General features: G+C 36.8%; 12 protein-coding genes across 12 annotated transcripts; 6 read left to right on the plus strand and 6 right to left on the minus strand.

Annotated features, from left to right (window-relative positions):
- Window positions 1-5: 5 nt before the first annotated feature.
- Window positions 6-1,001, minus strand: EV154DRAFT_421271 (uncharacterized protein; the record flags this gene model as incomplete). The annotated part of the gene is made up of 2 exons (XM_051596010.1): window positions 6-621; window positions 805-1,001. Coding segments are annotated over 2 exons (813 nt in total), but the record flags the coding sequence as incomplete, so codon positions are not given.
- A 947-nt stretch (window positions 1,002-1,948) lies between these two features.
- Window positions 1,949-3,051, plus strand: EV154DRAFT_510037 (uncharacterized protein). The gene is made up of 4 exons (XM_051601663.1): window positions 1,949-2,042; window positions 2,155-2,413; window positions 2,476-2,686; window positions 2,758-3,051. Exons 1-4 carry the CDS (start codon window positions 1,992-1,994, stop codon window positions 3,017-3,019), a joined length of 783 nt encoding a protein of 260 aa, XP_051457352.1. The 5' UTR covers window positions 1,949-1,991; the 3' UTR covers window positions 3,020-3,051.
- A 26-nt stretch (window positions 3,052-3,077) lies between these two features.
- EV154DRAFT_510040 (tRNA wybutosine-synthesizing protein) lies at window positions 3,078-4,071 on the plus strand. The gene has a single exon (XM_051601664.1). The coding sequence runs from the start codon at window positions 3,101-3,103 to the stop codon at window positions 3,605-3,607; it is 507 nt and encodes a 168-aa protein (XP_051457353.1). The 5' UTR covers window positions 3,078-3,100; the 3' UTR covers window positions 3,608-4,071.
- A 124-nt stretch (window positions 4,072-4,195) lies between these two features.
- On the plus strand, window positions 4,196-5,383 carry EV154DRAFT_443869 (GTP-binding nuclear protein GSP1/Ran). Its single transcript, XM_051597037.1, has 5 exons — window positions 4,196-4,388; window positions 4,456-4,530; window positions 4,615-4,732; window positions 4,804-4,945; window positions 5,009-5,383. The coding sequence occupies exons 1-5, from the start codon at window positions 4,349-4,351 to the stop codon at window positions 5,276-5,278; spliced, it is 645 nt and encodes a 214-aa protein (XP_051457354.1). The 5' UTR covers window positions 4,196-4,348; the 3' UTR covers window positions 5,279-5,383.
- A 123-nt stretch (window positions 5,384-5,506) lies between these two features.
- Window positions 5,507-6,278, minus strand: EV154DRAFT_443872 (ubiquitin-60S ribosomal protein L40). The gene is made up of 4 exons (XM_051597038.1): window positions 6,235-6,278; window positions 6,110-6,173; window positions 5,994-6,040; window positions 5,507-5,912 (listed from the first exon to the last, which is right to left on the minus strand). The coding sequence occupies exons 2-4, from the start codon at window positions 6,163-6,165 to the stop codon at window positions 5,629-5,631; spliced, it is 387 nt and encodes a 128-aa protein (XP_051457355.1). The 5' UTR covers window positions 6,166-6,173; window positions 6,235-6,278; the 3' UTR covers window positions 5,507-5,628.
- A 31-nt stretch (window positions 6,279-6,309) lies between these two features.
- On the plus strand, window positions 6,310-8,042 carry EV154DRAFT_510049 (origin recognition complex subunit 5-like protein). The gene is made up of 4 exons (XM_051601665.1): window positions 6,310-6,541; window positions 6,600-6,884; window positions 6,953-7,027; window positions 7,106-8,042. The coding sequence occupies exons 1-4, from the start codon at window positions 6,467-6,469 to the stop codon at window positions 8,021-8,023; spliced, it is 1,353 nt and encodes a 450-aa protein (XP_051457356.1). The 5' UTR covers window positions 6,310-6,466; the 3' UTR covers window positions 8,024-8,042.
- On the minus strand, window positions 8,043-10,216 carry EV154DRAFT_510057 (kinase-like domain-containing protein). Its single transcript, XM_051601666.1, has 7 exons — window positions 9,729-10,216; window positions 9,369-9,671; window positions 9,281-9,307; window positions 9,102-9,220; window positions 8,891-9,028; window positions 8,612-8,825; window positions 8,043-8,547 (listed from the first exon to the last, which is right to left on the minus strand). The coding sequence occupies exons 1-7, from the start codon at window positions 10,120-10,122 to the stop codon at window positions 8,084-8,086; spliced, it is 1,659 nt and encodes a 552-aa protein (XP_051457357.1). The 5' UTR covers window positions 10,123-10,216; the 3' UTR covers window positions 8,043-8,083.
- EV154DRAFT_510062 (uncharacterized protein) lies at window positions 10,209-12,954 on the plus strand. Its single transcript, XM_051601667.1, has 12 exons — window positions 10,209-10,497; window positions 10,575-10,669; window positions 10,749-10,786; window positions 10,859-10,929; window positions 10,991-11,012; window positions 11,076-11,127; window positions 11,190-11,421; window positions 11,483-11,635; window positions 11,696-11,812; window positions 11,880-12,429; window positions 12,509-12,746; window positions 12,799-12,954. Exons 1-12 carry the CDS (start codon window positions 10,437-10,439, stop codon window positions 12,922-12,924), a joined length of 1,755 nt encoding a protein of 584 aa, XP_051457358.1. The 5' UTR covers window positions 10,209-10,436; the 3' UTR covers window positions 12,925-12,954.
- A 3-nt stretch (window positions 12,955-12,957) lies between these two features.
- On the minus strand, window positions 12,958-13,992 carry EV154DRAFT_464989 (uncharacterized protein). The gene is made up of 4 exons (XM_051597679.1): window positions 13,656-13,992; window positions 13,467-13,603; window positions 13,194-13,408; window positions 12,958-13,131 (listed from the first exon to the last, which is right to left on the minus strand). Exons 1-4 carry the CDS (start codon window positions 13,960-13,962, stop codon window positions 12,984-12,986), a joined length of 807 nt encoding a protein of 268 aa, XP_051457359.1. The 5' UTR covers window positions 13,963-13,992; the 3' UTR covers window positions 12,958-12,983.
- A 427-nt stretch (window positions 13,993-14,419) lies between these two features.
- Window positions 14,420-15,424, plus strand: EV154DRAFT_464993 (ribosomal protein L28e). Its single transcript, XM_051597680.1, has 4 exons — window positions 14,420-14,449; window positions 14,527-14,955; window positions 15,016-15,195; window positions 15,264-15,424. Exons 2-4 carry the CDS (start codon window positions 14,815-14,817, stop codon window positions 15,360-15,362), a joined length of 420 nt encoding a protein of 139 aa, XP_051457360.1. The 5' UTR covers window positions 14,420-14,449; window positions 14,527-14,814; the 3' UTR covers window positions 15,363-15,424.
- A 597-nt stretch (window positions 15,425-16,021) lies between these two features.
- Window positions 16,022-19,240, minus strand: EV154DRAFT_481753 (uncharacterized protein; the record flags this gene model as incomplete). The annotated part of the gene is made up of 5 exons (XM_051598419.1): window positions 16,022-18,060; window positions 18,135-18,318; window positions 18,393-18,974; window positions 19,045-19,100; window positions 19,165-19,240. 5 exons carry the CDS (start codon window positions 19,238-19,240, stop codon window positions 16,022-16,024), a joined length of 2,937 nt encoding a protein of 978 aa, XP_051457361.1.
- A 944-nt stretch (window positions 19,241-20,184) lies between these two features.
- On the minus strand, window positions 20,185-22,691 carry EV154DRAFT_589211 (uncharacterized protein; the record flags this gene model as incomplete). Its single annotated transcript, XM_051606849.1, has 6 exons — window positions 20,185-20,812; window positions 20,874-21,524; window positions 21,611-21,794; window positions 21,865-21,917; window positions 21,972-22,440; window positions 22,506-22,691. 6 exons carry the CDS (start codon window positions 22,689-22,691, stop codon window positions 20,214-20,216), a joined length of 2,142 nt encoding a protein of 713 aa, XP_051457362.1. The 3' UTR covers window positions 20,185-20,213.
- Between the last annotated feature and the right edge of the window lie 1,803 nt (window positions 22,692-24,494).

Genomic DNA, 24,494 nt, shown 5'->3' on the forward strand with positions numbered 1-24,494 from the left:
TTGAGATAGATTTTTGTATCGTGTGTTGCAGTGAAATTACTGGTGGTTGGTCCTAGTTCCACAATATTCTTTGTTATTGAGTTTTTGTCTATGCGTATACTTGAGGTCACCAACAGATTACTGACCGTTGTGCCAATTTTTAGTTTGGTTGCTCCGTCTTCGTGAGTGGTAATAATATTAATCCATCCGTAATTTGGTTGTTTTTTGGGAAAAGAGGATGTATTCATTGCAGTTCCAATTCTGCGCTCATGGTGTGCATCAACGGTCTTCGATCTTCCATATGATTCTATGCAATTCAAGAGTAATGCTGATGTCTTATTCACTAGGATTGCCCCAGCAAAAATTTGCGAGGTGACATACCTAAGCTGAGGAAAGAAAGTCCAATCCTGGTTTATTAACTCTGTAACTTCCATTGTAAGCTCCACGTATTTTTGATCAAATAAGTGGTTATAGAGTGGACTTGTATTTATAATATGATCCAGAAGGCTGTCAACGCTTGAGGATGAAGAGTTTTGTATGACTGTTGTATCGGCTGCTGGAAGGGTCCAAGAACCAGAAGGTTGATCGGTTAGCACATCACTTATGCTGTCTGACGATTTTAGAAAATGATAAGTTTTACCACTTCCACCCACTATGGATATTGGTTCCAAATTTCCAATTCTTGCCAACATTATAGAATTCTCTTTTTCACGAGTTGACCCTAAAGATGTACCAGATGCCAACAATATAGCAGTGTTTTTATCAAGAGCTTTTGGAGATCGAGATGAATCAATTTCATCTAAATTTAGATTCAGGCTTTGTAACTTTCGATGTTTCAATGATATGGTTGTAGAATTATCGTTGTTATTATCTTCGAGGCTTCGTCGCTTTGTTTTGTTTGAAATGGCTTTGCAGTGGCCGTTATGCTTTTTTTTAAGATGGGCGCTAAATGTGGTAGGAGTACTGAGCTTGCTTGAGCATTCAGGACAATTAAATTTGCCATCAACCTTGCTAACTTCCATAATGGTGTCTATTTGTTCTTTAAAAAAAAATGTCATGTTTTATTTAAATGTCCAGTTCTTACCATTACCAATAAAGACTTTTGTTTTATCCACATGAGTGCGGTAATTATGATTGTTTAACTCTGAATGAGTCTTAAAGTCAACATTGCAATCTTTGCAACGCAAAGCATTAACATCTAAATTCATAGAGAAAAAATGTTATGAGAAAAAAAAATGTTATGAGATAATGTTATGAGATAATATGTTGTGACTTTTTTTTCATAACATTTTTTTTTTCTCATAACATTTTCTCATAACATTTTCTCATAACATTTTTTTTTCTCATAACATTTTCTCATAACATTTTCTCATAACATTTTTTTTTCTCATAACATTTTTTTTTCCTCATAACATTTTTTTTTTCTTATAACATTTTTTTTCTCATAACATTATCTCTCATAACATTATCTCTCATAACATTATCTCATAATCCTGTAATTTTTAAAAGCGAACTCTTCTGACGTGAAAACGAACTTTGGGTGCCACCAAAGCGAATTTGGGTGATTTACAAAAAACGAACTTTGACCAATCAAGAAGCGAACTTTGGGCTGCGACAAAAGCGAATTTATGAAATTGGAAAACGAACTTTGGGGGTGGAGCCGCTGTATGTAGTCCACTGCTGAAAGTAGAAATTTAATAAGCATTTAATGTCATTTATACAGTCCTTGAGAGTGCTCATTTACACACGAGAAGGAATAAATTTAAAACAATTAGTATGTAGTTCTCTGTAATGACATTCACATTATTTAGCAAGGCTATGTTTATACCTATAGACTTCTCGTCGACAACATTACCTGTCAATTGTCAAATAAAAATAAAAGAAGGTTATCTGAGATTTAACTTTTTGTTTCCAATAGCAACCGCTTAAAAAAAGGCGATAATTCTAGTTTCTCCTTTAATCGACGTCCGCTCCCTTCCCCTTCTTTTTTTTTCTTTTCTTTTTAAACATACATGATGACTGAACAAGTCTCATTGCAAGCCAAATTAAAAAACCTAGTGCAAGTAAGAGAGAGAGAGAGGGAGAGAGGACTGAGAACAAAAAAGCTATATCGAAGAGTCCCATGGGATCTAAAAAAAACAGACTCTCATCATTATTTCTTTTTTGGTTTTTTAGCAGCGACAGTTTTATTGGTGGTTGGGACATGTTTGCGTAGTTTGTAACGGACTCTTTTACTTCAGCTCGGTGTTGTCTTTAAACACGAATGAGTCGTATTATAAGCGAGCTTATTTAGGAGCACTTTTATCATACGCTGTAGTGATTTACAACTCAATTGGCGTGACACACACCACGATAGGAATGAATTTATTGTGTGATGAAAATGTCCATTATTTTGTCATTGCCTTCTACTGGTACTCTTACCAACCCATTACAGGTAAACTGTGTGTGTGTCTTTCTCTTAAATGAATGATCTACTAAATATTATGTTCTCTATAGTCACTTTAATACCATTCTTTGTGTTTTCCATCTTTCATACCCTTACTTACACCAAAAGCACCTTACTCCCCCTATTATGTATACCCATCACCAGCCAGATCGAAAGCAAGATTCAGCATTTCACAGATAATTACCATACCACTGCCATGAATTATGTTGCCTATGTCGAAGTCATTGGTATTCTTGGCAGACTCATTCTGGGGATTATTACGTAAGCAGCCCTTTCTTTTTATGTATTATTATTATTACCTGCTAAAGTGCTTTCCCGCACCCCATACATAGATTTCGCACCTCTGTGTTGGCATTGATTGTGTTTGTGCATTTTTTGAGATTGCGCTATTTCCTTTCCAGCTATACACGCGATGCCTTAGAGACGACAGGTAGATATTTAGACACTTTAATTATTTTACCCGAGAACAAGAGTACGCAATGGACAGTAGTGTCCAACCTGTACATTAGTCTCAGGCGCCTAATTATCCGTTATGGTGGTGGTAGTGGAGGAGGAGGAGGAGGTGTAACCCTGTCAAATGAAAAGTCAAAATAAAAGCGGAACTCCAAAAAAAAAAGTTTTTTTTTTTTTTTTTATCTTTTTCTTTCTTTTATTTTATTTTTATATATATATATAATGTCACAAGCAGGAGGGTTTCATGGACGTAAAGAACAGATTGTGTCTTCATTAGTGGAATACTTGGATCCCGAAAGACGAGATAAATCACCTAAAGGATTCATTGATGCGCCTATTTTGGACTTGATGCATGTGATTAACTCTCATCCCGAATATTACACCACCAGCAGTTGTTCTGGTCGAGTGGCCATGTATTGTGAAGGGCTTGAAAAGGATGTGGAAAGTACAGACAGTGATCCCAATGCGATTGAAAAGACTACGAAGGGAGGTCAGTGGTTATATGTCAGTCATGACCCTATTCCCATCCCTGACAACAACAGCCCAACGGATGAGTGGATTGTCAAGTTGTTGTTTGGTAAAGAGAGTGATAAAGTGGTGTTTGATAATAAGCGACCTGCTGATATTCTCAACCGACAATTGATCTATTTTAAGTTTGAGCCTTTGGTGAGTTTAATTGTAATTGATAATATGTTTGTATTAATGAGAGGGTTAGATCCTTCATATTGAGGCTTCTAGCCAGGAAACAGCCATGCATTTATTGGGTGTTGCATATCAAGTAGGCTATCAGAACTCGGGTATTACACCTTCCCGTCGTCATATGCTTGCGATTCGTAGTACACACAAGATTGATACACCTGTAGCTTATGTTGAGAAGGGACAGATTCATTGCCTTGTGGATCCAGCTTATTTATATCTCTTATTGAATATGTCGAATCAAAAGTTTGAGCAGAACATGGAGCGTATGAAGATATTTGAGGATACTATGCGAACTGAACTGACCAAGGCAGAGGAAAAGGAAAAGTGGGAGAGTAAAGAAGCACGTAGAGAAAGAAAGCGTATGGAAGGACTCTCTTTAAAAAGCAAATTACAAAAACCAAAGGAACAAGATAAGCCTGATTTAGAAGATTTATTAGAATATGTGGTTTTATAATAAATAAAAAATAAAAAAAAAATTGAACTAAAAAAAAAAAAAAAAAGATCACGTTTCTCCCGGGTGTTGCTGCACCGGACTAATTACAGGAAAGGGGGGGGATTTGTTTGTGGGTAGCTCCATTTGAAAATCACCTCTTTTCCTCAATACATTTTTTTAAAGGTAAAAAAAATAAAACAATCGACATCATCACCATCAAAATCCCCTTTTAATTTTGCGATATTTAAACAATGGATGGATGGCGCACGATGGATTGAAACGCTTTTTTCACTCTCTTTGCTAACTTTTTTTTTTATTTAAAAAAAAATTAAATCAGTATGGCCGAACAGACTACTCCAACATTTAAGCTCGTCCTTGGTAATCATTAAATTTTATTTTTTTTCTAATGTACCATCTCTAAACATCTTTTTTTTATAATAAATAGTCGGTGATGGTGGTACCGGTAAAACCACTTTCGTCAAGCGTCATTTAACTGGTGAATTCGAAAAGAGATATGTTGGTAATGTACCTCTTTTTTTTTAAAAATAATAATAATAAAAAAAGGCTTACGCGTACATTATATTAACTTGCTTTTTGTCATTAGCCACCCTTGGTGTCGAGGTTCATCCCCTTCAATTCCACACTAACTTTGGTGCTATCGTCTTTAACACCTGGGATACCGCTGGTCAAGAAAAGTTCGGTGGTCTTCGTGATGGTTACTAGTAAGTATATATATATACACACATACTTTATTTTCTTAAAGAGATGGTATACTAATACTTTCTGTCCGTAGTATTGGTGGTCAATGTGCCATCATCATGTTTGATGTCACTTCCAGAATTACCTACAAGAACGTTCCCAACTGGCATCGTGATCTTGTCCGTGTTTGTGAGAACATTCCTATTGTTCTCTGCGGTAACAAGGTTGATATTAAGGTAAAGATATAAAAAAAAACATGTAAACGAGAAAGAGCTATTACTGATATACCAGAATAATAGGAACGTAAGGTTAAGGCCAAGACCATCACTTTCCACAGAAAGAAGAACTTGCAATACTACGATATTTCTGCCAAGTCCAACTACAACTTTGAGAAGCCTTTCCTTTGGTTAGCTCGTAAGTTGATTGGTAACCCCAACTTGGAGTTTGTTGCTGCCCCTGCCCTTGCACCTCCTGAGGTCCAAGTCGATGCTCAATTGATGCAACAATACAACAACGAAATGGAAGAAGCTGCTGCTCAACCTCTCCCTGAGGAAGATGATGATTTGTAAACACATACAAAAAAAAAAGCATAGTTTTTATACATTAAACTTTTTTTTTTAATCAAAGACCCTTTTTTCCTTCAAAAAATAAACCCTTACATGATTCTTTTGCATATATTGTTGTTATTATTGTTATTTATTTATGTCCTTATCCACCCTTTTATAGTCATTTTATAGGTTCGGGTATAGGGCCTCTCTTCTGATTACACAAAAAGATATATATACAAAAAAGATATTCGCGTCAAAATGTAAAGTTTATAAAATAAACCTTTTTTTTATTATAACAAATTTGTTTGAAATGATCTTTTTTAATATAAAAAAGAAACCCAAACAAGATAATAATAGAAAAAGCGAGTAGTTTACTTCAACTTCTTCTTGGGACGGAGTTGGTTGGTACGACCACACTTCTTCTTACGGCAGTTGGTGGCACGAGGAGGAAGACGAGCGTAACACTTACGACAGATCATCTTTTCACAGTTGTACTTGGAAGCTAAAGCCTTAAGAGAGGGCTCAATGATACCACCACGAAGACGGAGGACCAAGTGAAGAGTGGACTCCTTTTGGATGTTGTAATCGGACAAAGAGCGACCATCTTCGAGTTGCTTACCGGCAAAGATAAGACGTTGTTGGTCTGGGGGAATACCTACAATTTGCTCATTTTAGTTTCATTTTTTCTTTTTTTTTCATTCTTCAGCCATTTCCACGCTTCACACGATAAGCTTACCTTCCTTATCTTGAATCTTTTGCTTGACATTGTCAATGGTGTCGGAGCTATGAGAAATACAAAATGAGTCTTTACTGTAATGTCAACACAAGATAAAAAAAAAATGAGTGTTGTACCTTTCGACCTCCAAGGTGATGGTCTTGCCAGTCAAAGTCTTTACGAAGATTTGCATAGTAAAAACTACAATGGATGGATTAGTCAATCGTGTTGTAGATGGTGCATCTTGGATGGATGTGTGTACCTTTACGAGACGGTTAACAGAGGAGGATATAAACAGTTTCGCACCCTCCATTTTCTTTTACATTAATTCCTCCCCAAAAAAAAAAAAAAAAAAACTGAGAGGGAAATTTCACAGCTATTCCGGCATATTTGTGACGTCTTTTGACTTTTCGGTCCGGACACCTTTGTCTGTACTTGTTTTTCTCGTTTTCTTTCAAATCATTCTTCTTCCTCCCAACCCTTTACGCAAAAGCATGTACAAACATTTAGAAGATCGCTTTCCTGGAAGAGAGAAACAATTAGAACAGTTGTCTAACGTGACTATTGGCGTAAGTCTCTCTATTCTAACTGCTCTCTTTTTTTTTTACTAAAAAATATAAACTAAAGTCCTCATTGACTGATTATTCACCACAAAGTATATTTGTTTATGGTCCTCCTTCCACCGGAAAGACCAGCGTGATATCAGAAGTCTTTAAAAACAATGGAGGATATGTCAACTGTGTAGAATGTTTCACTCCAAGACTTTTATTTGAACACGCCATGGACCAACTGATTCAACACCAACCTGAATTCAAAAATAATTATACTCGTAGTCGAAAAATTGATAACGTACAACAATTCGTAAAGTGCATTCGAGAAACCTTTCAAAAAGATCCCAAGACAAAGTACTTGGTAAGCTTACCCCTTTCTTCACACAAACACACACAATGCAGTATATTCAACGTTTAGAAAAAAAAAAGATATTGGATAGAGCAGAGAGATTACGTGATATGCCAGGCACCATCTTGCCTGTCTTATTAAGACTATCTGAACTGGTAAGCAAGCGAAAAAAAAAAAGTTCATCATGCCGTAGTCTAAAGAGAAAGAAAACTCAACTTATGTACATCTAATAGACCGATGTGAATATATGCGTGGTGTTTATTTCGAATATCGTGTTTGAGAAATTCAGAGTGAAGCGAGGTGGCATTGAACCTTTCCTGCTACGATTTCCCGAATATACACGCGAAGACACACTCAAGATCCTGCAATTAGATTTTAAGCCAGCGACGGTCGAAGACGTGTCACTGGATGCCGAATTCTATCTGTGTTTTTTGGAAGTCATTTACTCTATTTTCTGTCACAACTGTAAAGACATTAACGAACTACGTTATTTTGCCGCTCTTTTATTCCCCTTATACATCAAACCGATCGAGGAAGGCACGGTCTTACCCAACGAAAAAGCCAAACTATTTAAATATGCACAACCTTATTTTGCAGAGGCGACCGAAAAATTATACCTGCGTGAAATATCTAGTGCTGAATGGTCGCAGGAAACAAAGGACCTCGATGACACATTAGGCTCGTTCTTATCTTCAAAAGTAGGTCGTGCCGAATTTGAGTTGCCGTTTTACACCCGATTCTTGCTGATTGCTGCTTACCTGGCATCGTACAATCCACCGAGGTTCGATGTGCGTTATTTTGCAAAAGCCAGCGAGGAACGAAGCAAAAAGAAGGGTGGGGGTACACGTAAAGGAGGGCGTGTGGATAAATTGGGCGGGAAAATGCGTCAACAGTTATTGGGACCCAAAATCTTTCCGGTAGAAAGAATGTTGGCCATCTTTTATAGTATCTTGGATGAAACCTTGGAAGATACAATTGATATTCAATTACAAATCACCAGTCTCACCACATTACGACTCTTGGTGAGATCCACTTCCATTGATCGTTTAGATGGTGCCAAATACAAGTGCAATGTGAATTTCGAATTTATCAAGACAGTAGCTAAAACTGTACGATTTGAGATTGACAAGTATCTTTACGATTTCTGCTAGAATGTTGATGAGGAGGGGTATAAAAATAAAATAAACGTTTTATTATAAAAATATTTTTTTTTAAATGGCAAGATCCTTTTCAATCACGTCTTCATCATCAGCTAACTGCTGCATGCTTTCAATTTCTCTTGCTTTCTCTACAAGTGCAATCATGTCTTCTGCTGTTCCTACTGAAGTGGTGATAAAAGGATGTTTTAATAAACTACTCGCGTCCGGTCGTTTTAAAGGATCCATGGTGGTACATTGGGCCAAAAAATCTTTAAAATGATCAGACCATCCCTCACTGCTTAACGGAGGTAGACCATGAAGTGCAATTAAATATAAAGCCTTGAGTGGTGGATGCTCAATATAAGGTGGGTTATTCTGGGCCATTTCGTAAATAAGAACACCTAAACTCCAAATATCAATCTTGGTATCGTAATCTTTGCCCTTGATTAATTCTGGTGCCATCCAATAAGGTGTGCCGACAATCGAGTTTCTTTTTGGTTGCGACTGTGTGAGTTGTGCGCACTGACTAAAATCGGCTATTGAAACCATTTAAGTTTAAAGTTTTTTTTTGATATAGGACGATCTCATAGAAAAACTTACTCAGTTTGACATCACCTCGTAAATTCAACAAGATATTATCACTGCGAATGTCACGGTGAATTCGGTTAAGACGATGGATGCGAGTTAAAGCACGCAGGATATCTCTGGCAACACGTGCAATTAGGCTCTCACTGATAGATATGCAGGATCCTTCCTCATATGGCTCTAGTGATAAAATATCTGACAATGCCATATCCATAAACTCCATTACCACCTATTATTAAACACAATGAGTGAATATACGAACCACCAAGAAAGAAAGAAAAAAAAGTGTTTTACCCAGATTTCATCGTTGGTGACATAACTGGTAATATATTCTACCACGTTAGGATGTCTACTCATCTTCATGGTGATTAACTCGTTTCTAATTTTACTGATTTTGACCGATGCTGTTTTATGTATTTTCTTAATGGCGACCTAGCAATGACACAATAAAAAAAAAGTTAAGATTGAGTGGCTGGGTTTTAAAACTTTAAATGTGCCTAGTTACCACTTTGTTGGTGCCGATATGTTTAGCAGCATATAATGGACCCGATTCACCTTCAGCAATCAAGATAAAAGAATTGTAAATGGTATAAGGATCTGTTGATGGGTTATCTGCAATATCCTCTATAGTAAAAAAGTTAGATAACTGTTTGTGTTACACATTTAATATTTTTATACATTTACCAATGGATGTGTTTGAACAGGTGTTTTCTTTTTTTTTTTGTATCAGTCACGCGAGTTATTTATAAAAAGAAATGGAGAGATACTTTACCTTTTTCACCTTCTTGAATGATCTGTACTGCTTTCAAGACATTGCCTTTTAAAGAAGAATTTCGACTTGTGGATAGATGTAATTGCCTTGATTCACGCTTTGTTCTGGGTGGTGAAGGTGGATCGGAGTGAAAGAGAGAATCAGGGCTTTCGACAATTTTCATGGTCCGCCTCTTTTGTAGCGAGGTACTGATCTTGTCCTTCCACTCTTGTGGTAAGCCTTTAAAACCCACACCATCGCCATCTAATTCGACATGTATATTGTGCTGGATATTGTATGGAAGACCTATAGAAGAAGGAGCTGCTACTCAGTGTGTAAGCATCGTATGTGACACACGCAGAGAAAGAGATCCATACTTACATTCAGAGGTGGGGACTAGAATAGGGTGAATGTAGGTTGTATCGAGGATATCATCACTTGGGAAATTGCCTTGCCAGACATCAGGTAAGCCCATATATTTGCCACTATCATCATCAAATTCGACATGAATGCCATGCTCGAATTTGGTGGGTTTCCCGATATCCAATATCCTTTCGCCGTGTTGATTTCTCCAGGCGATGGCTTTCGAAGGAACATTGACAGAAGATACGCTATGATGTTGATAGATTTTAGCGAGTGTAGCTGCTGATCCAAACCTTCGGAGACCTTTACTTGTGTTTGTTGTGGCCGACCGTAACGATCTTGCCTTGTGATGATGACATTTTCCCGTAGTGGGTACTGAATGTACTGAACTCGACGAATTGGCATTACCCATTAGAATGTAAAACTTGTGAAAGAGAGAAGGAGAGAAAAATAAAACCGCTCTTTTTTTTTTTTTTTTTTTTTTTTGAATAAGAGAAAAAAAAAAACTTTTGTGTTACTTTCGCTATAGCCTTTTACGCTACATGAGCATTATCCGACATCCTTTATCAAGTTAAAAGGAACGTTCAGTCTCCTGAAAAATAATTGGCTTGGGATCACACTCACAAAAAATCATTTTTTTTTTATTGTGTACATATATTTTACACACACACACACACACTTATATATTTTATTTATCTTCTCTTTTCTTTCTACTTTTCTTTTTAAATGAAGCCTTTTATCATTCCTATAGTTGCACCAGAAGAAGTGATTAGACCGACGCATAAAGGTAACCTTTTCTTTATTCTTATTTCGCTGCCCTCCAAGTTGGCCTCTCTTATCCCCCCTCGACTCATTCTCTTTTAGTCAGTGCTTCTAACGGAAAGAGATCATGTAGAAACGTCATTATACACGGCTTTTGTAAATTCAAAGATAAAGGTTGTGAATTTAACCACGAAACCGTATGTTATTTTTTATCTATTTATTTTCACTTTCATTCTGTCTTCAAAATATTAAACCCGCTTTCGTTCCATATATCAGGATAAGACCTTTGTACTTCCTCAACAGCAGCTAGAACCGTAAGGATATCTATGGCCTTTCTTTTTTTCATTTAAATGACTAATGAAAACGGAGTTTCTTTTTTTTTTCAGGCCACGAAACACTACAGTTTCAGCAGAGAGTATTCATGCACCTGTCTTCGTACCGAAATCATCTTCACAAGGTAAGCGGATGCCTTATAAATTTGCATGCCAAAATTATTTATCACTTTTGTTCCATAATAGATAAAATTTCATCCAGACCAATGTAAGCTCTTTATATATGTACACACACACACACACATATAAACTAATACGAAACCAAAATTAGATATAATTCAGTAAACACCCAACAAATACCGTTTTCTCGATTTGAACCAAGTGTAAGATGAAAGAGAGTGAAAAAAAAAAAAGGAAAGAGTCATATATAAACCTTTATATGTAGGTACCAAATTATGTTCCTAATTATGGACAGCACATAATGAATAATACTTCAGATCCATATTATTACATGAATGTCAATCCATCAGTAACACAATATCACATGTATCAACCAACACTACCGCATGTAGCCAACCTATCCACACATCATCGATTAGTACAATCTTTTTTTATCCCGGACAAATTAAGGGAACAGTTGATAAAACGTAAAGAAGCATCCCTTCTCACCGTACCTGGTAAAAAAAAAAAAAAAAGTAGGACAGCGAAAAACAAATGATTACTTAATATCATAATTAGCGAAAGAGATGGGATTGCCGGAAGAAGTGCATGTGTATCATTCATTATATCCCCTCGAAGATAAACCAGGAAAGATTTTAGGTCATTCATCATGGATTTATAAGGCTGTGTGCCGTACCACGGGAAAACATTACACAATGATACGCGTCGAAGGTAAAAACATCCTGCCTGTTTCTATCCGTAAACGCGTACTGATATAGAAAAAAAATGTAGGATTTAGGTTGGTAAATGAACAGGCAATGAGTATTGTAAAGAAATGGAGGCGAATTAAGCATGCAAATATCATTGCAATTCATGAAGCCTTTACAACCAGAGCATTTGGAGATTCATGTAAGCTAAACCAGGATAATTTTGAAAAGATGAGCCTTTAAAAAACTAACCTTTTCCTTGTGTACAGCTCTTGTATTTGTGTACGATTATCATCCATGCTCCATCACATTATTCGAAGCGTATTTTACACCACAGGCACAAGCGTTACTTCATGCCAGATTCCAAGCAGCAGGTATCAATGGATTACCCGTACCGGAAACGACCTTGTGGAGTTTTATTACACAGATATCCTCTGCATTAAAGACGATCCATAGTGCAGGATTAACCGCGCGAAGTTTAGAGCCCAACAAAATCTTGATGACGAGCAAGAATCGACTTCGGATCAGCTGCTCGGGATTAGTGGATGTACTTCAATTTGATGGTATATCCAAGATAGCCATGCATCAACAGGAAGATTTGTTATCGTTTGGTAAATTGATTGTGACTTTAGCTTGTAATTCACCTCAATCAGCTCAGAATTTACCCCAGTCGTTCGATTACCTGTCCAGATTCTATACACCAGATCTAAAGAATGTGGCATTGTATCTGCTTTCAAAGCCCTCCCATGCGAAATCCATTGATGAAGTCTTTAAATTAGTAGGTCCGCGTATGCTGCATGAAGTAAATAGCAGTCAATAGTAAGTGTATGTGAATAGATTAAAAAAGTAGATCATTGGGTTTGCTAAATAGAGTGAGTACACTCTCTTTCACCAAAAGCTATACAGATTCACTCGAGACGAATTTAGGTCGTGAGTTGGAGAATGGAAGGATTGTGAAATTATTATCCAAGCTTGGGTTTATTAATGAACGGCCTGAATTTGAAAATGATCCACAGTGGTCCGAGACGGGAGATAAGTACATGATTCGATTATTTAGGGATTATATATTTCATCAGACAAACGAGATGGGAATTCCTGTGGTGGACATGACTCATGTCATTTCCTGTTTAAACAAGGTAATTAAAAATATATGTGTGTAAGGTAGGGGCTAACAAAAATTATGATTAGTTGGATGCAGGTGTGGAAGAAAAGATCCTGTTGACTTCAAGAGACGATCAGACTACCATGATTGTAAGTTACAAGGAGCTCAAAGCATGCATCGCCTCTGCTTTTCATGATATCTATCCATCCTAAGAACACACAATAAATAAAACAAATGTCGCTTTTTTTTTCTGTCATATTATGTTGGTTTATTAGTAGACTACGGATAAAGAAAGTTTGTATTTCTCGTCTCTGTTCTTCAATAAAAAGTCGGTATTGTGGAAAGCACGCACACAACGCCATGCTTCGGATTCGGAGTCAAACTTGACCAAGAACTTTGACACTGTTGATTGTTCCTTACTATAGAATACGAATTTTTAAATATACGTATTTGTAACTATATAAAAACCCCCATTACTTACGTCTTTAAATGTAAAACATTGTCGGATGCACCTTCAATAGGGAAAAAGTTTCTGGAACGTAAAAATCCTAATAAATGTTCGGTCTCTGTTCTAGAAGGAAGACCTGTAATGACCACAGCACGGCCTGAAGCACTGGTGGAGTCAGTAATGGAGGTTAATTCAGGACGACGCAAGGCGCTCATGAATGTGCTGGGGTTGGAGGTGCTGTCACCGCTCTAAAAACAGTTGAGTCCTCTTTATTCTCTCTCTATCTTTCTTTACTCTCAAACTTACATAGGTCATGCGAATGGTATTACCACCGACAGAACGTCTGTTACCATATTCAACTACACGACGAGCGTCTTCAGGGGAAGCCATTAATACCACACAACGACCTTGGAAGTTGAATTCGGGGCTACGACAGAAAACAGCTACATGTCAAGTTAAAAATAGGGTATCGACAATAAAATGTAAGAAAAGTACCTTCAACGATGCGTTTGTCACCTTGAGGGAAAGCTTCTCTGGCTAATTTACGCACATCCTCGGTGGTTGCTGTGACAGGAAGAGAATCGATTTGAACAAAACGGGTAGGTTCTGCTGATTTCTTGCCCTGTTTCTTGACTTGACCAATGAATTTGTTGGTCAAGTTCTCTGCAAAGTTGGTCTTTTCAGTATTGTTGTTGTTGAAACGAACGACAGAGGTATGAAGCGATCTTTGACAGGTATTAAAGACTTGGGCTGAAAATCTTTGACGAACAAGAACTGAAGCTAATTGACGTGTCGATGCCATGGTTGAACTGTAGGAAACAAAAAAAGATAATTTTTTGTTCCCCCTCCTTTTTTTGGCAGGGTACACCCTCTTTACAAGTCACTAATATGCTGTATGCCTATTTTTTTAATTACAGTGGTCACCATCTTAATGCAAAGTAATCAATTATTTCGACACTCTTTGTCTATCGCCGTATCTGATTATAAAATTTACCCCATACTGTCAAGCTGACCATACGTTGACCCTTTCCTTATAACATCATTCTATTATGAAAGAAATAAACTATCACCTCTTTTAGCGTTTGTACAAGTCATGATGGAAGCTCACGCCCAATTAAAGATAACGCAAGTGCTTCAATTCCATACAACAATCGTTTGTATGTATTACAACACAATTGGAATAACACATGTATTTTTCGTGCTATTTTAAAGCGATGGTTGTAACCATGGCAACTTAGTCGGGAACAGAAAATTTATTTACGTGACGGGGGACGCCCGCTTTAATTAAGGTTTGACATAATATGAGAATACTATCATAAAGCTGTAGTTTTCCTAATATGTCCCAAAATAATATTTCTCCCTCCAGTGCATACAATGGTAGTGGGGCAAAGCACATCCAGCAACAAGGAAAAAAACAAAACAAAAAAGAAACCACGATATATAAAAAAAAAGGAAAGTTACAAGCCACCAAAATTTATAAGCCAATCAAATGAAGTAGGATCAAATTTTTTTCAAATTGTCACGGAAAAAAATAGAGGTGATTACTTTTCACAAGTGAGGTTTCCTTCTCTTTTCCCTAGTATATCGTAAGTAGTGGCTTATTTTGACTTCAATAAAAAAAATACTAAGTAGTATGTGTTATCGGATATAGACAATGAGTGCCGATTTGGTCTGGGCTATTATCAAGAATAACAATTCTTTCCTCGTTAAGCGTCAAAACGTTCAGTTCTCTGCTGAACCCGCTAACTTGAAGAACGTTAACTCTTTCAAGTACTCTGGTCTTGCTAACTACAAGGTAAAAACGAAGGACGAAAAAAAAAAAAAAAAGTAATTTAGCTGACCAAAAAAACGATAGACTGTTACCATCCTCCCTGCTGCCCGTGGTGTCCGTGTCACTCTCCGCAAGGCCAACAAGGAGCAATCCCCCAAGAAGTCTGCTAACTCTATTGTTATTGCCAAGTCTGGCCGTAAGACCTCCAAGTCTGTTGCTAACTTGATTGCTCGTGGTAACAAGTACAGACCCGATCTCCGTGCTGTAAGTATTTGATATATTAAAGGGGAAAGAGAAAAAAGAAAAAGTGTGTTAATCATCTTTCACTATAGGCTGCCGTTGCTCGTGCTTCTGCTATCCTCGCCACCCAAAAGCCCCGTAAGGTTCAAGCCAAGCGTGAAGCTAAGGGTGTCCGTGCTACCAAGGCCTAAACTCTTTGTATCTTGAACACATATTATACTACATAAATAAACCCCCATACTTGTTAAAAAAACTTTTTTATTGTTATTTATTTACATGCGTTTTTATTTTAATTTATTTTGGTCTCAAAAGGCCCATTTATTGTTGTTGTTGCTGTTGTGCTTCCAATGACTTTAATCTGTTTTCGAGTTTGGCTACATAAGCATCAGCTTCATCGCGATATTCTTGATATTCCAAGTGCTGCCATAATAACTGAAAACCCATGGTGGTGGCAGAAGCAATAACTGCACACTTCACAATAGGTGTACCATATTGATAATAGAATCCTCGTCCTTTTGCTGCAGGTATCGTTGAATACGAACGTGACTTTGTCGAACTCGTCAATGCTTTCTTGAGCAACATTTTATAAAAAACAAAAGGTATGAGAAAAGAATAAAAAAAGACCCGTTGTTTTGCTCACCCCTACAGCAGATCACATCGGCGTTTAAAAGCTTCCATCTCAATGTAGCCCCCCCCCCTTATTTTTTATTATATGCATGTTTGACAGCTTCATGAATGCATGAAATGTTAAAAGTTGTCTTTTTTGGGATAGGCAAGTCCAGTATATAAAAAAATAACGCGACTGATAAAAAGTTTAATAATTTATAATAAAAGCTTCGTGCTTGTATGTTCAATAATCATCATCTTCCTCTTCCTCTTCCTCGTTGCACTCTTCATCTTCAGCATGCTTATGACCCTTATGGCTTTTGTACTTATTATACTTGTGATATTTACCCTTCTTGCTTTTTTTGTGCTTGTATAGGTCATGCCAATTGTATTCTGGATAGCCGTCATCAACATGTGTAGGCACCAAATCGGGCTGGTCAGCTATAGGCGATGTTAAAGGTCTACTTGTAACTATATGCGGCTTTTCTGTATGGATCTTATCGATGTCATGCGAATCATTATGTGGTATCACTCTAGGTATATCACTTTTGGTAGCTTCATCGGACCCAGTAACAGTGCTAACCAAAGTCTTGAATCCATCCGTTGTATCATAAATATCATTTGTAATTGTCCTATGGGCCACGGTGTTGCTGGGTATATCTTCAATTCGGCTATGGATGACAGGAGTATCAGTTACTTTGCCATTGTAAATCACTGTTTTGTTGGGAGTATCATTGATTGTACGGTAATTCACTGGTTCGTCAGAGATATTGATAAATGAGCGGAAAGGTGTTTCTTCGTTAGATGTGATATCAGCAATGGTGCGATGATTTGCTTCTTCATGGGGGATGTCGTTCAATGTACGGTAGGTAGCTGTATCACGAGGTATAGATTCATTGGGGATATCAATAACCGTGTGATGGGTTATTTTTTCGCTGTGAGGGATATCAGTAATTGTGATGTGGGTTATGGTGTCTCTAGGGATGTTAGTCGCTATTCTGTGTCTTATTCCACTCATAGTAACATCGGAAATGAGTTTACTGGATAAATCAATGTCGGTTATTGTATTAAATGTGACTGTATCAAAGTGTGTCTCCCTAGTTGAAGATTTGTCTGGAATAGCGCTAGGATAGTCAGTTACAGTGCTATGCTGGGGTTGTGGTGTAGGAATGTCAACACGATTAGCATCGCTATATTCATTTCTGAGAGAAGATACCAAAGCAAACGGAATACTTAAAGATTGATGATCCACAGTACTATGTGTTATCGTACTGGAAGGCTCATAAGTAATGGTTGAATACTGGTTTGATTCGGTGCTAGGTGTGTCAGTTACAGTGCTATGCTGGGGTTGTGGTGTAGGAATGTCAACACGATTAGCATCGCTATATTCATTTCTGAGAGAAGATACCAAAGCAAACGGAATACTTAAAGATTGATGATCCACAGTACTATGTGTTATCGTACTGGAAGGCTCGTAAGTAATGGTTGAATATTGTTTTGATTCGGTGCTAGGTGTGTCAGTCACAGTGCTATGGGTTATCGATTGACCGGTGTCACCGCCATAAATGGTGGCAAACGAATAGGTGAGTTGAGAAGAGTCAGGAGCTTCAGGTACAATGTCGCTGTATATTACTATATGTCGTTCAGAATGAGATGTAAATTCACTAACAGTTGAATATGAGTTGTAGACTACTGACTCATCATCAACTTCAGTAGAAATCGTTTGATATTCCAGTGTGCTGTAATATTCTATAGTTATTTCTTGCTGATTTGTTACAATGGAAGGTTGAACAACGATGGTATTATAAACTATTGATTGTCCAGGAGTATCGTCATAAATCGTGAGATATCTAGGTTCTGTGTTGTTAATATCATCTGTTACCGTTGAATAGGTGTATTGATCGGTAACATCGCCGTAAATTGTTTTATATACAACTGTATTGACGGGTACTTCTGTGACTATTGAATGTTTATGGTGTATAGTACTAGTCTCCTCGTAAATTGTACTATATGTAATCGTATTATCAATCTCTTGAGTGATTGTTGAAAAAGGTATGGTGATAGTTGTGGGTTTATTATGCACTGTATCAGGAATGTCACTATAAATCGTTGAATAGGTTATTGTGCTGATAGGTGTTAGAGATTCGGGCATACAGTCAGGCCCAATGCATCTCTTCTGGGGAGCTGCAAAAAGATTCATGGGACTAGCTTTGTTTTTGGAATGGTAATCATTAGCCACAACTACTCCCGAGAGATCAATGATACCAATATCTTGAATGTTCGCTAAATGAAGTAAACAGGATTGAAACATATATGTTAGCGGCATATATTCGTTTCATATTCAGAAAAAAGCTTACCATCAGGTGCTAATGTAAAATCATGGGTTTGCCCAACCATATGACGATTAATGTGTATTCTTCCGGGTGTATAGATGCCATATTCATTCGAAGGGTAAAAGTTGTAAATTGTATTGCGATCTGAATTTCCTAAGCCTTCGGGGTTCACAGATAATGTGAAGGTCGTGCCAACAGAAATAGGAACCTAGCCGAGATAGATTACATATTAACAAACTACATTTATAATGTCTTTCATGTAAAAATACTACAAACACTTACATTAACTATTAGCGTTTGTGGCAATGTCTCTCCTTGAGAAGTTTTCCATTCGATATTCCTCCCACTAATTATATGAGTAGCATCCGATAGCATTCCAGGAAAAAGATGGCAGTTGTAGTCATTACAGGTGTTCATGGTTATAACATCGAAATCATTCTCTTTATCATGGAGTCTTGTAAGAACATCATTCTCATCCATTTTTAAAGTAGGATGTAAAACTGACAATTTCATGGAAGCCATTATTGCATCAGTGTGAGCTTGTTTAAAGTCGAAAAAACCGGTACCCTGATCAGTAAATATGGGACACCCTTCGCCATACTTCCGGATACGTGAAATGTCTGTCTCTTTCTGAAAGTATGAGGCACCGTATACATGATCAACAGTAGCATGAGTTCGGCCTCCAACAACTAGACCATACTTCTCTGAGTAAACATTGTTTGCATCGCTACAATCAAAGGCATTGTTCTTATTAATCGCACCAAATTTACCGTCTAAATTTCCTTGAACTGCAAGAGAACCATGCATATTGCGAACATCCTCTACAGCAAAATCACCAAAAAATACGCCTTTAGATATAACAGGCTAAATGTGGAAGAAAGCGTATTTATGAATATTCAACTTGATTTAAAATTTTCCATGAAAAATATCTTACATCCCAACAAGAAAGGAAATCATTACCGCAGAATGTTTTTAAAGTCTCGGAAAGGCCTAAAAGCAGAGTTCTCATAAGAACATTGTTTAAATTTTTAAATGTGTCGTTGAAGTTCTTTACCCGCATAATCAAATTTTTCAGCCGCGCACAACCCAGGAACACATGCAAGTACAACTATAGTGGGCTGAACTTTCATGATTTACTCGTCTGTATTTATGATCTTAAAATGAACGTTATTTTGACAAAATCAGCAAAGGTAAACCAACACCTCTAAATTGCGATAAAATTTATGCATGTGCATATATATCGTTTTATTCAATCCTAATTTTCCTAGATTTTCTATTTCCGAGCCATCTTTAAAATAAGCTGTAGGTTTTATATATTATGAATTTATGTTTTAAACATTCTCGTAAAGAATAATATTCTGCTCATCAGGGCTTGTCAATAAATATTTACAAAGCATTTGTTTTTGTAAATGTGGTGCAAGTAAAATGATTAACGTTATATGTTCATCGTTAATTTATTCATGAATCCAAACGTTTTCGACAATTATTCTTCTAGTTAAATGCCGTCTCAAATGAGCTTAATGTTTGTAACATGATTGGCTATATAAAGACCTTATTAGCTGGTCATTGAGTAGAAATCGAAAACAAAAAATTGATTAAAGTGTTATGATAGAATTAACATGATTTTATTCTCAATTTTCAAAGCATCTAGATTGCTGAACCATCAAATCTTCCACGGGTTTATTTTTAAATGAAAAATACATGAAATGAATTTCGGGTCTTAAGAAAACTGAAAGAACTTTAAAGAATCATTTTTGACAAAAAAAGTTCAGTTCTATCTGATATTTTGCCGCGTCCCCAGAAATTTGGTAGATGACATTTATTTTCCCTTATCAGATTTAAGGTCAGGAACATTCTTTAAATCGTCATCTTTAACAGAACTTTGATGCGTTTCAAATTCTTCCAATTGCGATAAAAAAAATTTAGGGCTTACATATATTATAGTAGCGAAACAGTTTCATAATCATCAACCATTGAGAATGAATTCAGTCCTAATTATCATTTTATAGGTTTGCGAGCCGCAATAGGTTAACTTTGTACCACCTATTTTTTATGTCATGTAATAATAATAGGAGTTGAATGTAATGGTTGGAGTGGTACAAACTAATAATAATAATCATAAATCTCTTCCTCTTCATCATCGCAGTCTTCTTCATCATCGTAGTCTTCATCATCATCGTAGTCTTCATCATCATCGAGCTTATGGCCCTTATGCTTACTGCTTTTGACATATTTGCCTTTTTTAAGTTTATCGTGCCAATTGTATGTTGTATAATCATCGTAGTCGGTATACTCCGTTTCATACTGGGTAGTGATTCTGGAAGTTGATTTAGTAGAACTGGTGGGCACATAAACGCTTGAAGATTGCACAGAACTATTAGAGCTACTGACTGTTTCATATGATACACTGCGTGGAGTAACTTCTGGTTTGAGAGTTATAGTGACTATAACGGATGATCTTGTTGTAATTATGATGGTATCATACGTGAGAATGGTGGTAGAAATATCATTTATCGTGCTATGAATGATTGTACTAGTAGTCTGATCAGTAATAGTGCTATAAGTGATTGTATTGCTAGTCTCTTCGGTAATGGTACTATAAATGATGGTATTGCTAGTCTCTTCGGTAATGACATTATGAGTAGTTATATCACTATGGCCATCAATAAGGGTGCTATGATCAAATGTATTGCTACTCTCTTCTGTAACTGTGCTATGTATAATCGCGCTGCTAGGAGTTTCAGTAACTACTATAATATATACTTGCATCGGTAAGGTCTTCGGCGAGGGTGCTATACGTTACTGTATCACTAGGAGAATTGGTGACTGTACTATATGCTATTTCATTACTAGGCTCTTCGGTAATTGTACTGTATGTGATTGTGTCGCTCGTGTTTCCGGTTAAAGTACTATAACATATTGTTGTGTCGCTTAGATATCCGGTAATGGTGCTATACGTCATTGTATCGCTAGTATCATCAGTGATTGTGCTGTATGATATTGTATCGCTCGTAACAGTACTGTATGTCATTGTATTACTAGGGACTTCAGTTACGGTGCTATATGTGATTGTACTGCTTGTGTTCATATCATCAGTTAAAGTGCTATATGTGATTGTATTGCTTGTGTTTATATCGTCAGTTAAAGTGCTATATGTTGTCCTAATGCTTGTAGTCGGCTCGCTGAAGATTGTACTAAAAGTCAAAAGCGACTCTTCAGGAGATATGCCCACTAATTCTGGGAAATGAAGATCACGATCGTCATATATGGGAAAACACCCTGAGAATCCAGAGCACTTCCCACCTACGGCAGCATAATCATGAAGTTCTACACCACCAGTTCCTTGCTTCCATTCATAGTCATTAGCTACAATTAATCCAGCAAAATTTCCGGTACCAGACTCTTCAATGTTTGCTATAAATATATGAAAGAGAAGTGTTTAGTACTTGATTGAATTGATGTAAGCTTTTTGATTGTGAATTTTTTTTTAAAAAAAAAACCTTCGGGCGCCAGGGTAAAACCTCCTAATTGGCCTCCAGTATTACGACTGATGTATATTCTTCCAGGTGTGTAAACGCCATTCGCGTCTGAAGGGTAAAAATTGTAAATTGTGCTGCAAACATAAATTCCCAAACTTGGCTGATTTCCAGCTATAGTAAAAGTTGTGCCGACGGAGATGGGTATCTAATAAAAAATATTTAGACTATATGTCAATCTATTACAACGCTATATTCATCACAAAAGGTATATTTACATTAATGACCAAATTTTCTGGGAAAGACAATTCTCTAGGACCGTTCCAGTTACCTATACCATCGATCATATGGCTTGAATAAGACAACCTCCCTGGATACAGATTACAGTTGAAGTTGTTGCAGGTATTTAGAGTCATGACATTAAAATATCCTATTTTGGGACCCAACTTAACAAGATCATTGTTTTCATCTAGCTTAAAATTAGGTTCTAATGCTGAAAACGTTTGGGAGGCATAGACAGAATTAATGTAGGCTTTTTTGAAATCGAATAGACCAGGACCTCTATCTGTAACTATTGGACAATCAGAATTTAACTCCTGGATTTTCGAAGTATCAGTTCCGTATGAAAGGAATATAGCGCCATGGACACGGTCACTAGTGCCATTATAAGAACCTCCCACGACAAGACCATAGCCGTCAAAACTGTGCTCAATATCACTGCAATTTACAGCACCGTTTGCGTTAATTGTGTAAAAACTACCTGACAAAGTTCCTCGAACAGCAAGAGGACCCAGGATGTCTTGGCCATTCCTTGTAGTAAAATCACCAAAGAAAATCCCAGAAAATCTAGTGAGCTAAAAAAAATATTTATTTAGCATATGAGTGCTATATTTAAAAATAAATGATTGCTCTTAATTACCATTTTAGAGGTAAGAGAATTACCGCAGGTTGTTGCACCGTAAGCACGACTCTGAAGTCGATGGCTAGTTGTGGTTTTATGACTACCGAATACGTAGTCATAACTGTCATGTATAAAAGACGATATACCAAATGCATACAATCCAGAAATACTACTCAACAAAATTACGATGGTGTGAGCTTTCATAAAATTAGTCTTAAATGTTTGATCAATTACAATTTTTTTTTTTTGCGCATTTTATATTTATTCTCATTTTACAGAGTATTCGGATTAATCAGATAAAAAAATATCTGATCTTAACCAAGCTCAGAAGAATAAGCACGGCCCCATTCACTATTTTACCATGCTCCCAGATGACATTTCTTTTCTCTTATCAGATTTAAGTCTAGGAACATTCTTTAAATCGTCATTTTTTATCAGATTTATGATACTTTCCATCTCGCCCAATTGAGATAATAAAAATTATAAGTATTTACACATTGTCTCTGGTATCAAAACAAGTTCCATAGGCATCAACAATTGAATTCAGTCCAAACCATCATTCTTTAAAACTTTGGATATTACATTTTAGTGAGGCGCAAAAGGCTGATTTTTTACCACCAACATTTTATGCCCATGTCAGAATAATAGGGGTTAAATGTAATGGTGGGAATGCAAAAGCTAATAATCGTAATCATTGTAATCATTATAAATTTCCTCCTCTTCATCGCATTCTTCATCATCACCGTGCTTATGGCCCTTGTGCTTATTGCTTTTGACATATTTGCTTTTATGTTTATCGTCCCAATGGTAAGTTGTATAATCATCGTAATTTGTATACTCCGTATCATACTGGGTATTGTTTACGGAAGTTAATTTAGTAGAACTAGTAGGCACATAAACACTTGTAGTTTGTACAGGTCTATTAGAACTACTGATTGTTGGGGATGATACACTGCGTGGGGTAACCTCAGGTTCGAGAGTTATAGTTACTACAACGGACGAGCTTGTTATAACTATGATAGTATCATACGTGAGAGTAGTGGTAGGAATATCAGTTATCGTGCTATGAATGATTGTATTTCCAGAAGTTTTACTAATGGTATTATGCGTAGTTACATCAATAATGGTGCTATACGTTATTGTGTCATCAGGAAAACCAGTGATTGTACTATATGTTATTGTATTACTAAGATCTTCGGTGATTGTACTGTGTGTGATTGTATTACTAGGATCTTCGGTGATTACACTGTATGTGATTGTATTACTAGGATCTTCGGTGATTGTACTGTATGTGATTGTATTACTAGGATCTTCGGTGATTACACTATATGTGATTGTATTACTAGGATCTTCGGTGATTACACTGTATGTGATTGTGTCGCTTGGGTTTTCGGTTATTATACTATAAGATATTGTTGTATCGCTTAGATCTCCAGTATTAGTTGTCATTGTATCGCTAGTATCATCAGTGATTGTGCTGTACAATACAGTATCACTGGGGGTTTCTGTAATTGTACTGTATGTCACTGTACTACTAAGGTTTTCAGTTATGGTGCTATACGTAATTGTGTTGCTTGGGTTCATATCGTCGGTTAAGGTGCTATACGTTGTCAGAATGCTTGTCGGCTCGCTGAAGATTGTACTAAAAGTCAAAAGCGACGTTTCAGGGGGTATTACTACTAATTCTGGGAAAAGAGGATCACTATCGTTAAATATGGGAAAACATCCCGTAAATCCAAAGCACCTCCCGCCCACCGCAGCGTAATCATGAAGTTCTACGCCACCAGTTCCTTGCTTCCATACATAATCATTGGCTACAACTAATCCAGCAAAATTTCCGGTACCAGCCTCTTCGATGTTAGCTGAGCGAATACGCATTAGGACAAATTGTGGTAAGCTTTTTGATTGTAAAACTTAAAAGAAAAATTACCATCGGGCGCCAGGGTGAAACCTCCCAATTGACCTCCGGTGTTACGATTGATGTATATTCTTCCAGGTGTATAAATG

Source organism: Mucor mucedo (assembly GCF_025094135.1).
Source record: "Mucor mucedo strain NRRL 3635 chromosome Unknown EV154scaffold_49, whole genome shotgun sequence".
Lineage (NCBI taxonomy): Eukaryota > Fungi > Mucoromycota > Mucoromycetes > Mucorales > Mucoraceae > Mucor > Mucor mucedo.

Bases quoted from the DNA above. Each gene is read 5' to 3' on its own strand.
- EV154DRAFT_510037 (XM_051601663.1), top strand. From the start codon at position 1,992: ATGATGACTGAACAAGTCTCATTGCAAGCCAAATTAAAAAACCTAGTG. The intron at 2,414-2,475 runs GTAAACTGTGTG...TGTTCTCTATAG, and splicing joins CTCTTACCAACCCATTACAG to TCACTTTAATACCATTCTTT. The intron at 2,687-2,757 runs GTAAGCAGCCCT...CCCCATACATAG, and splicing joins CTCATTCTGGGGATTATTAC to ATTTCGCACCTCTGTGTTGG.
- EV154DRAFT_510040 (XM_051601664.1), top strand. From the start codon at position 3,101: ATGTCACAAGCAGGAGGGTTTCATGGACGTAAAGAACAGATTGTGTCT.
- EV154DRAFT_443869 (XM_051597037.1), top strand. From the start codon at position 4,349: ATGGCCGAACAGACTACTCCAACATTTAAGCTCGTCCTTG. The intron at 4,531-4,614 runs GTAATGTACCTC...TTTTGTCATTAG, and splicing joins ATTCGAAAAGAGATATGTTG to CCACCCTTGGTGTCGAGGTT. The intron at 4,946-5,008 runs GTAAAGATATAA...CCAGAATAATAG, and splicing joins GTAACAAGGTTGATATTAAG to GAACGTAAGGTTAAGGCCAA.
- EV154DRAFT_443872 (XM_051597038.1), bottom strand. From the start codon at position 6,165: ATGCAAATCTTCGTAAAGACTTTGACTGGCAAGACCATCACCTTGGAG. The intron at 6,041-6,109 runs GTACAACACTCA...TATTTCTCATAG, and splicing joins ATCACCTTGGAGGTCGAAAG to CTCCGACACCATTGACAATG. The intron at 5,913-5,993 runs GTAAGCTTATCG...AGCAAATTGTAG, and splicing joins AAAGATTCAAGATAAGGAAG to GTATTCCCCCAGACCAACAA.
- EV154DRAFT_510049 (XM_051601665.1), top strand. From the start codon at position 6,467: ATGTACAAACATTTAGAAGATCGCTTTCCTGGAAGAGAGAAACAATTA. The intron at 6,885-6,952 runs GTAAGCTTACCC...GAAAAAAAAAAG, and splicing joins ATCCCAAGACAAAGTACTTG to ATATTGGATAGAGCAGAGAG. The intron at 7,028-7,105 runs GTAAGCAAGCGA...TACATCTAATAG, and splicing joins TATTAAGACTATCTGAACTG to ACCGATGTGAATATATGCGT.
- EV154DRAFT_510057 (XM_051601666.1), bottom strand. From the start codon at position 10,122: ATGGGTAATGCCAATTCGTCGAGTTCAGTACATTCAGTACCCACTACG. The intron at 9,221-9,280 runs GTAAATGTATAA...TTTTTACTATAG, and splicing joins CTGTTCAAACACATCCATTG to AGGATATTGCAGATAACCCA. The intron at 8,826-8,890 runs GTAAAACACTTT...GTTTAATAATAG, and splicing joins TCACCAACGATGAAATCTGG to GTGGTAATGGAGTTTATGGA.
- EV154DRAFT_510062 (XM_051601667.1), top strand. From the start codon at position 10,437: ATGAAGCCTTTTATCATTCCTATAGTTGCACCAGAAGAAGTGATTAGA. The intron at 11,813-11,879 runs GTAAGCTAAACC...CCTTGTGTACAG, and splicing joins CAGAGCATTTGGAGATTCAT to CTCTTGTATTTGTGTACGAT. The intron at 12,747-12,798 runs GTAATTAAAAAT...AATTATGATTAG, and splicing joins TCATTTCCTGTTTAAACAAG to TTGGATGCAGGTGTGGAAGA.
- EV154DRAFT_464989 (XM_051597679.1), bottom strand. From the start codon at position 13,962: ATGGCATCGACACGTCAATTAGCTTCAGTTCTTGTTCGTCAAAGATTT. The intron at 13,604-13,655 runs GTACTTTTCTTA...CTTGACATGTAG, and splicing joins TGACAAACGCATCGTTGAAG to CTGTTTTCTGTCGTAGCCCC. The intron at 13,409-13,466 runs GTAAGTTTGAGA...AACTGTTTTTAG, and splicing joins ATACCATTCGCATGACCTAT to AGCGGTGACAGCACCTCCAA.
- EV154DRAFT_464993 (XM_051597680.1), top strand. From the start codon at position 14,815: ATGAGTGCCGATTTGGTCTGGGCTATTATCAAGAATAACAATTCTTTC. The intron at 14,956-15,015 runs GTAAAAACGAAG...AAAAAACGATAG, and splicing joins CTGGTCTTGCTAACTACAAG to ACTGTTACCATCCTCCCTGC. The intron at 15,196-15,263 runs GTAAGTATTTGA...CTTTCACTATAG, and splicing joins ACAGACCCGATCTCCGTGCT to GCTGCCGTTGCTCGTGCTTC.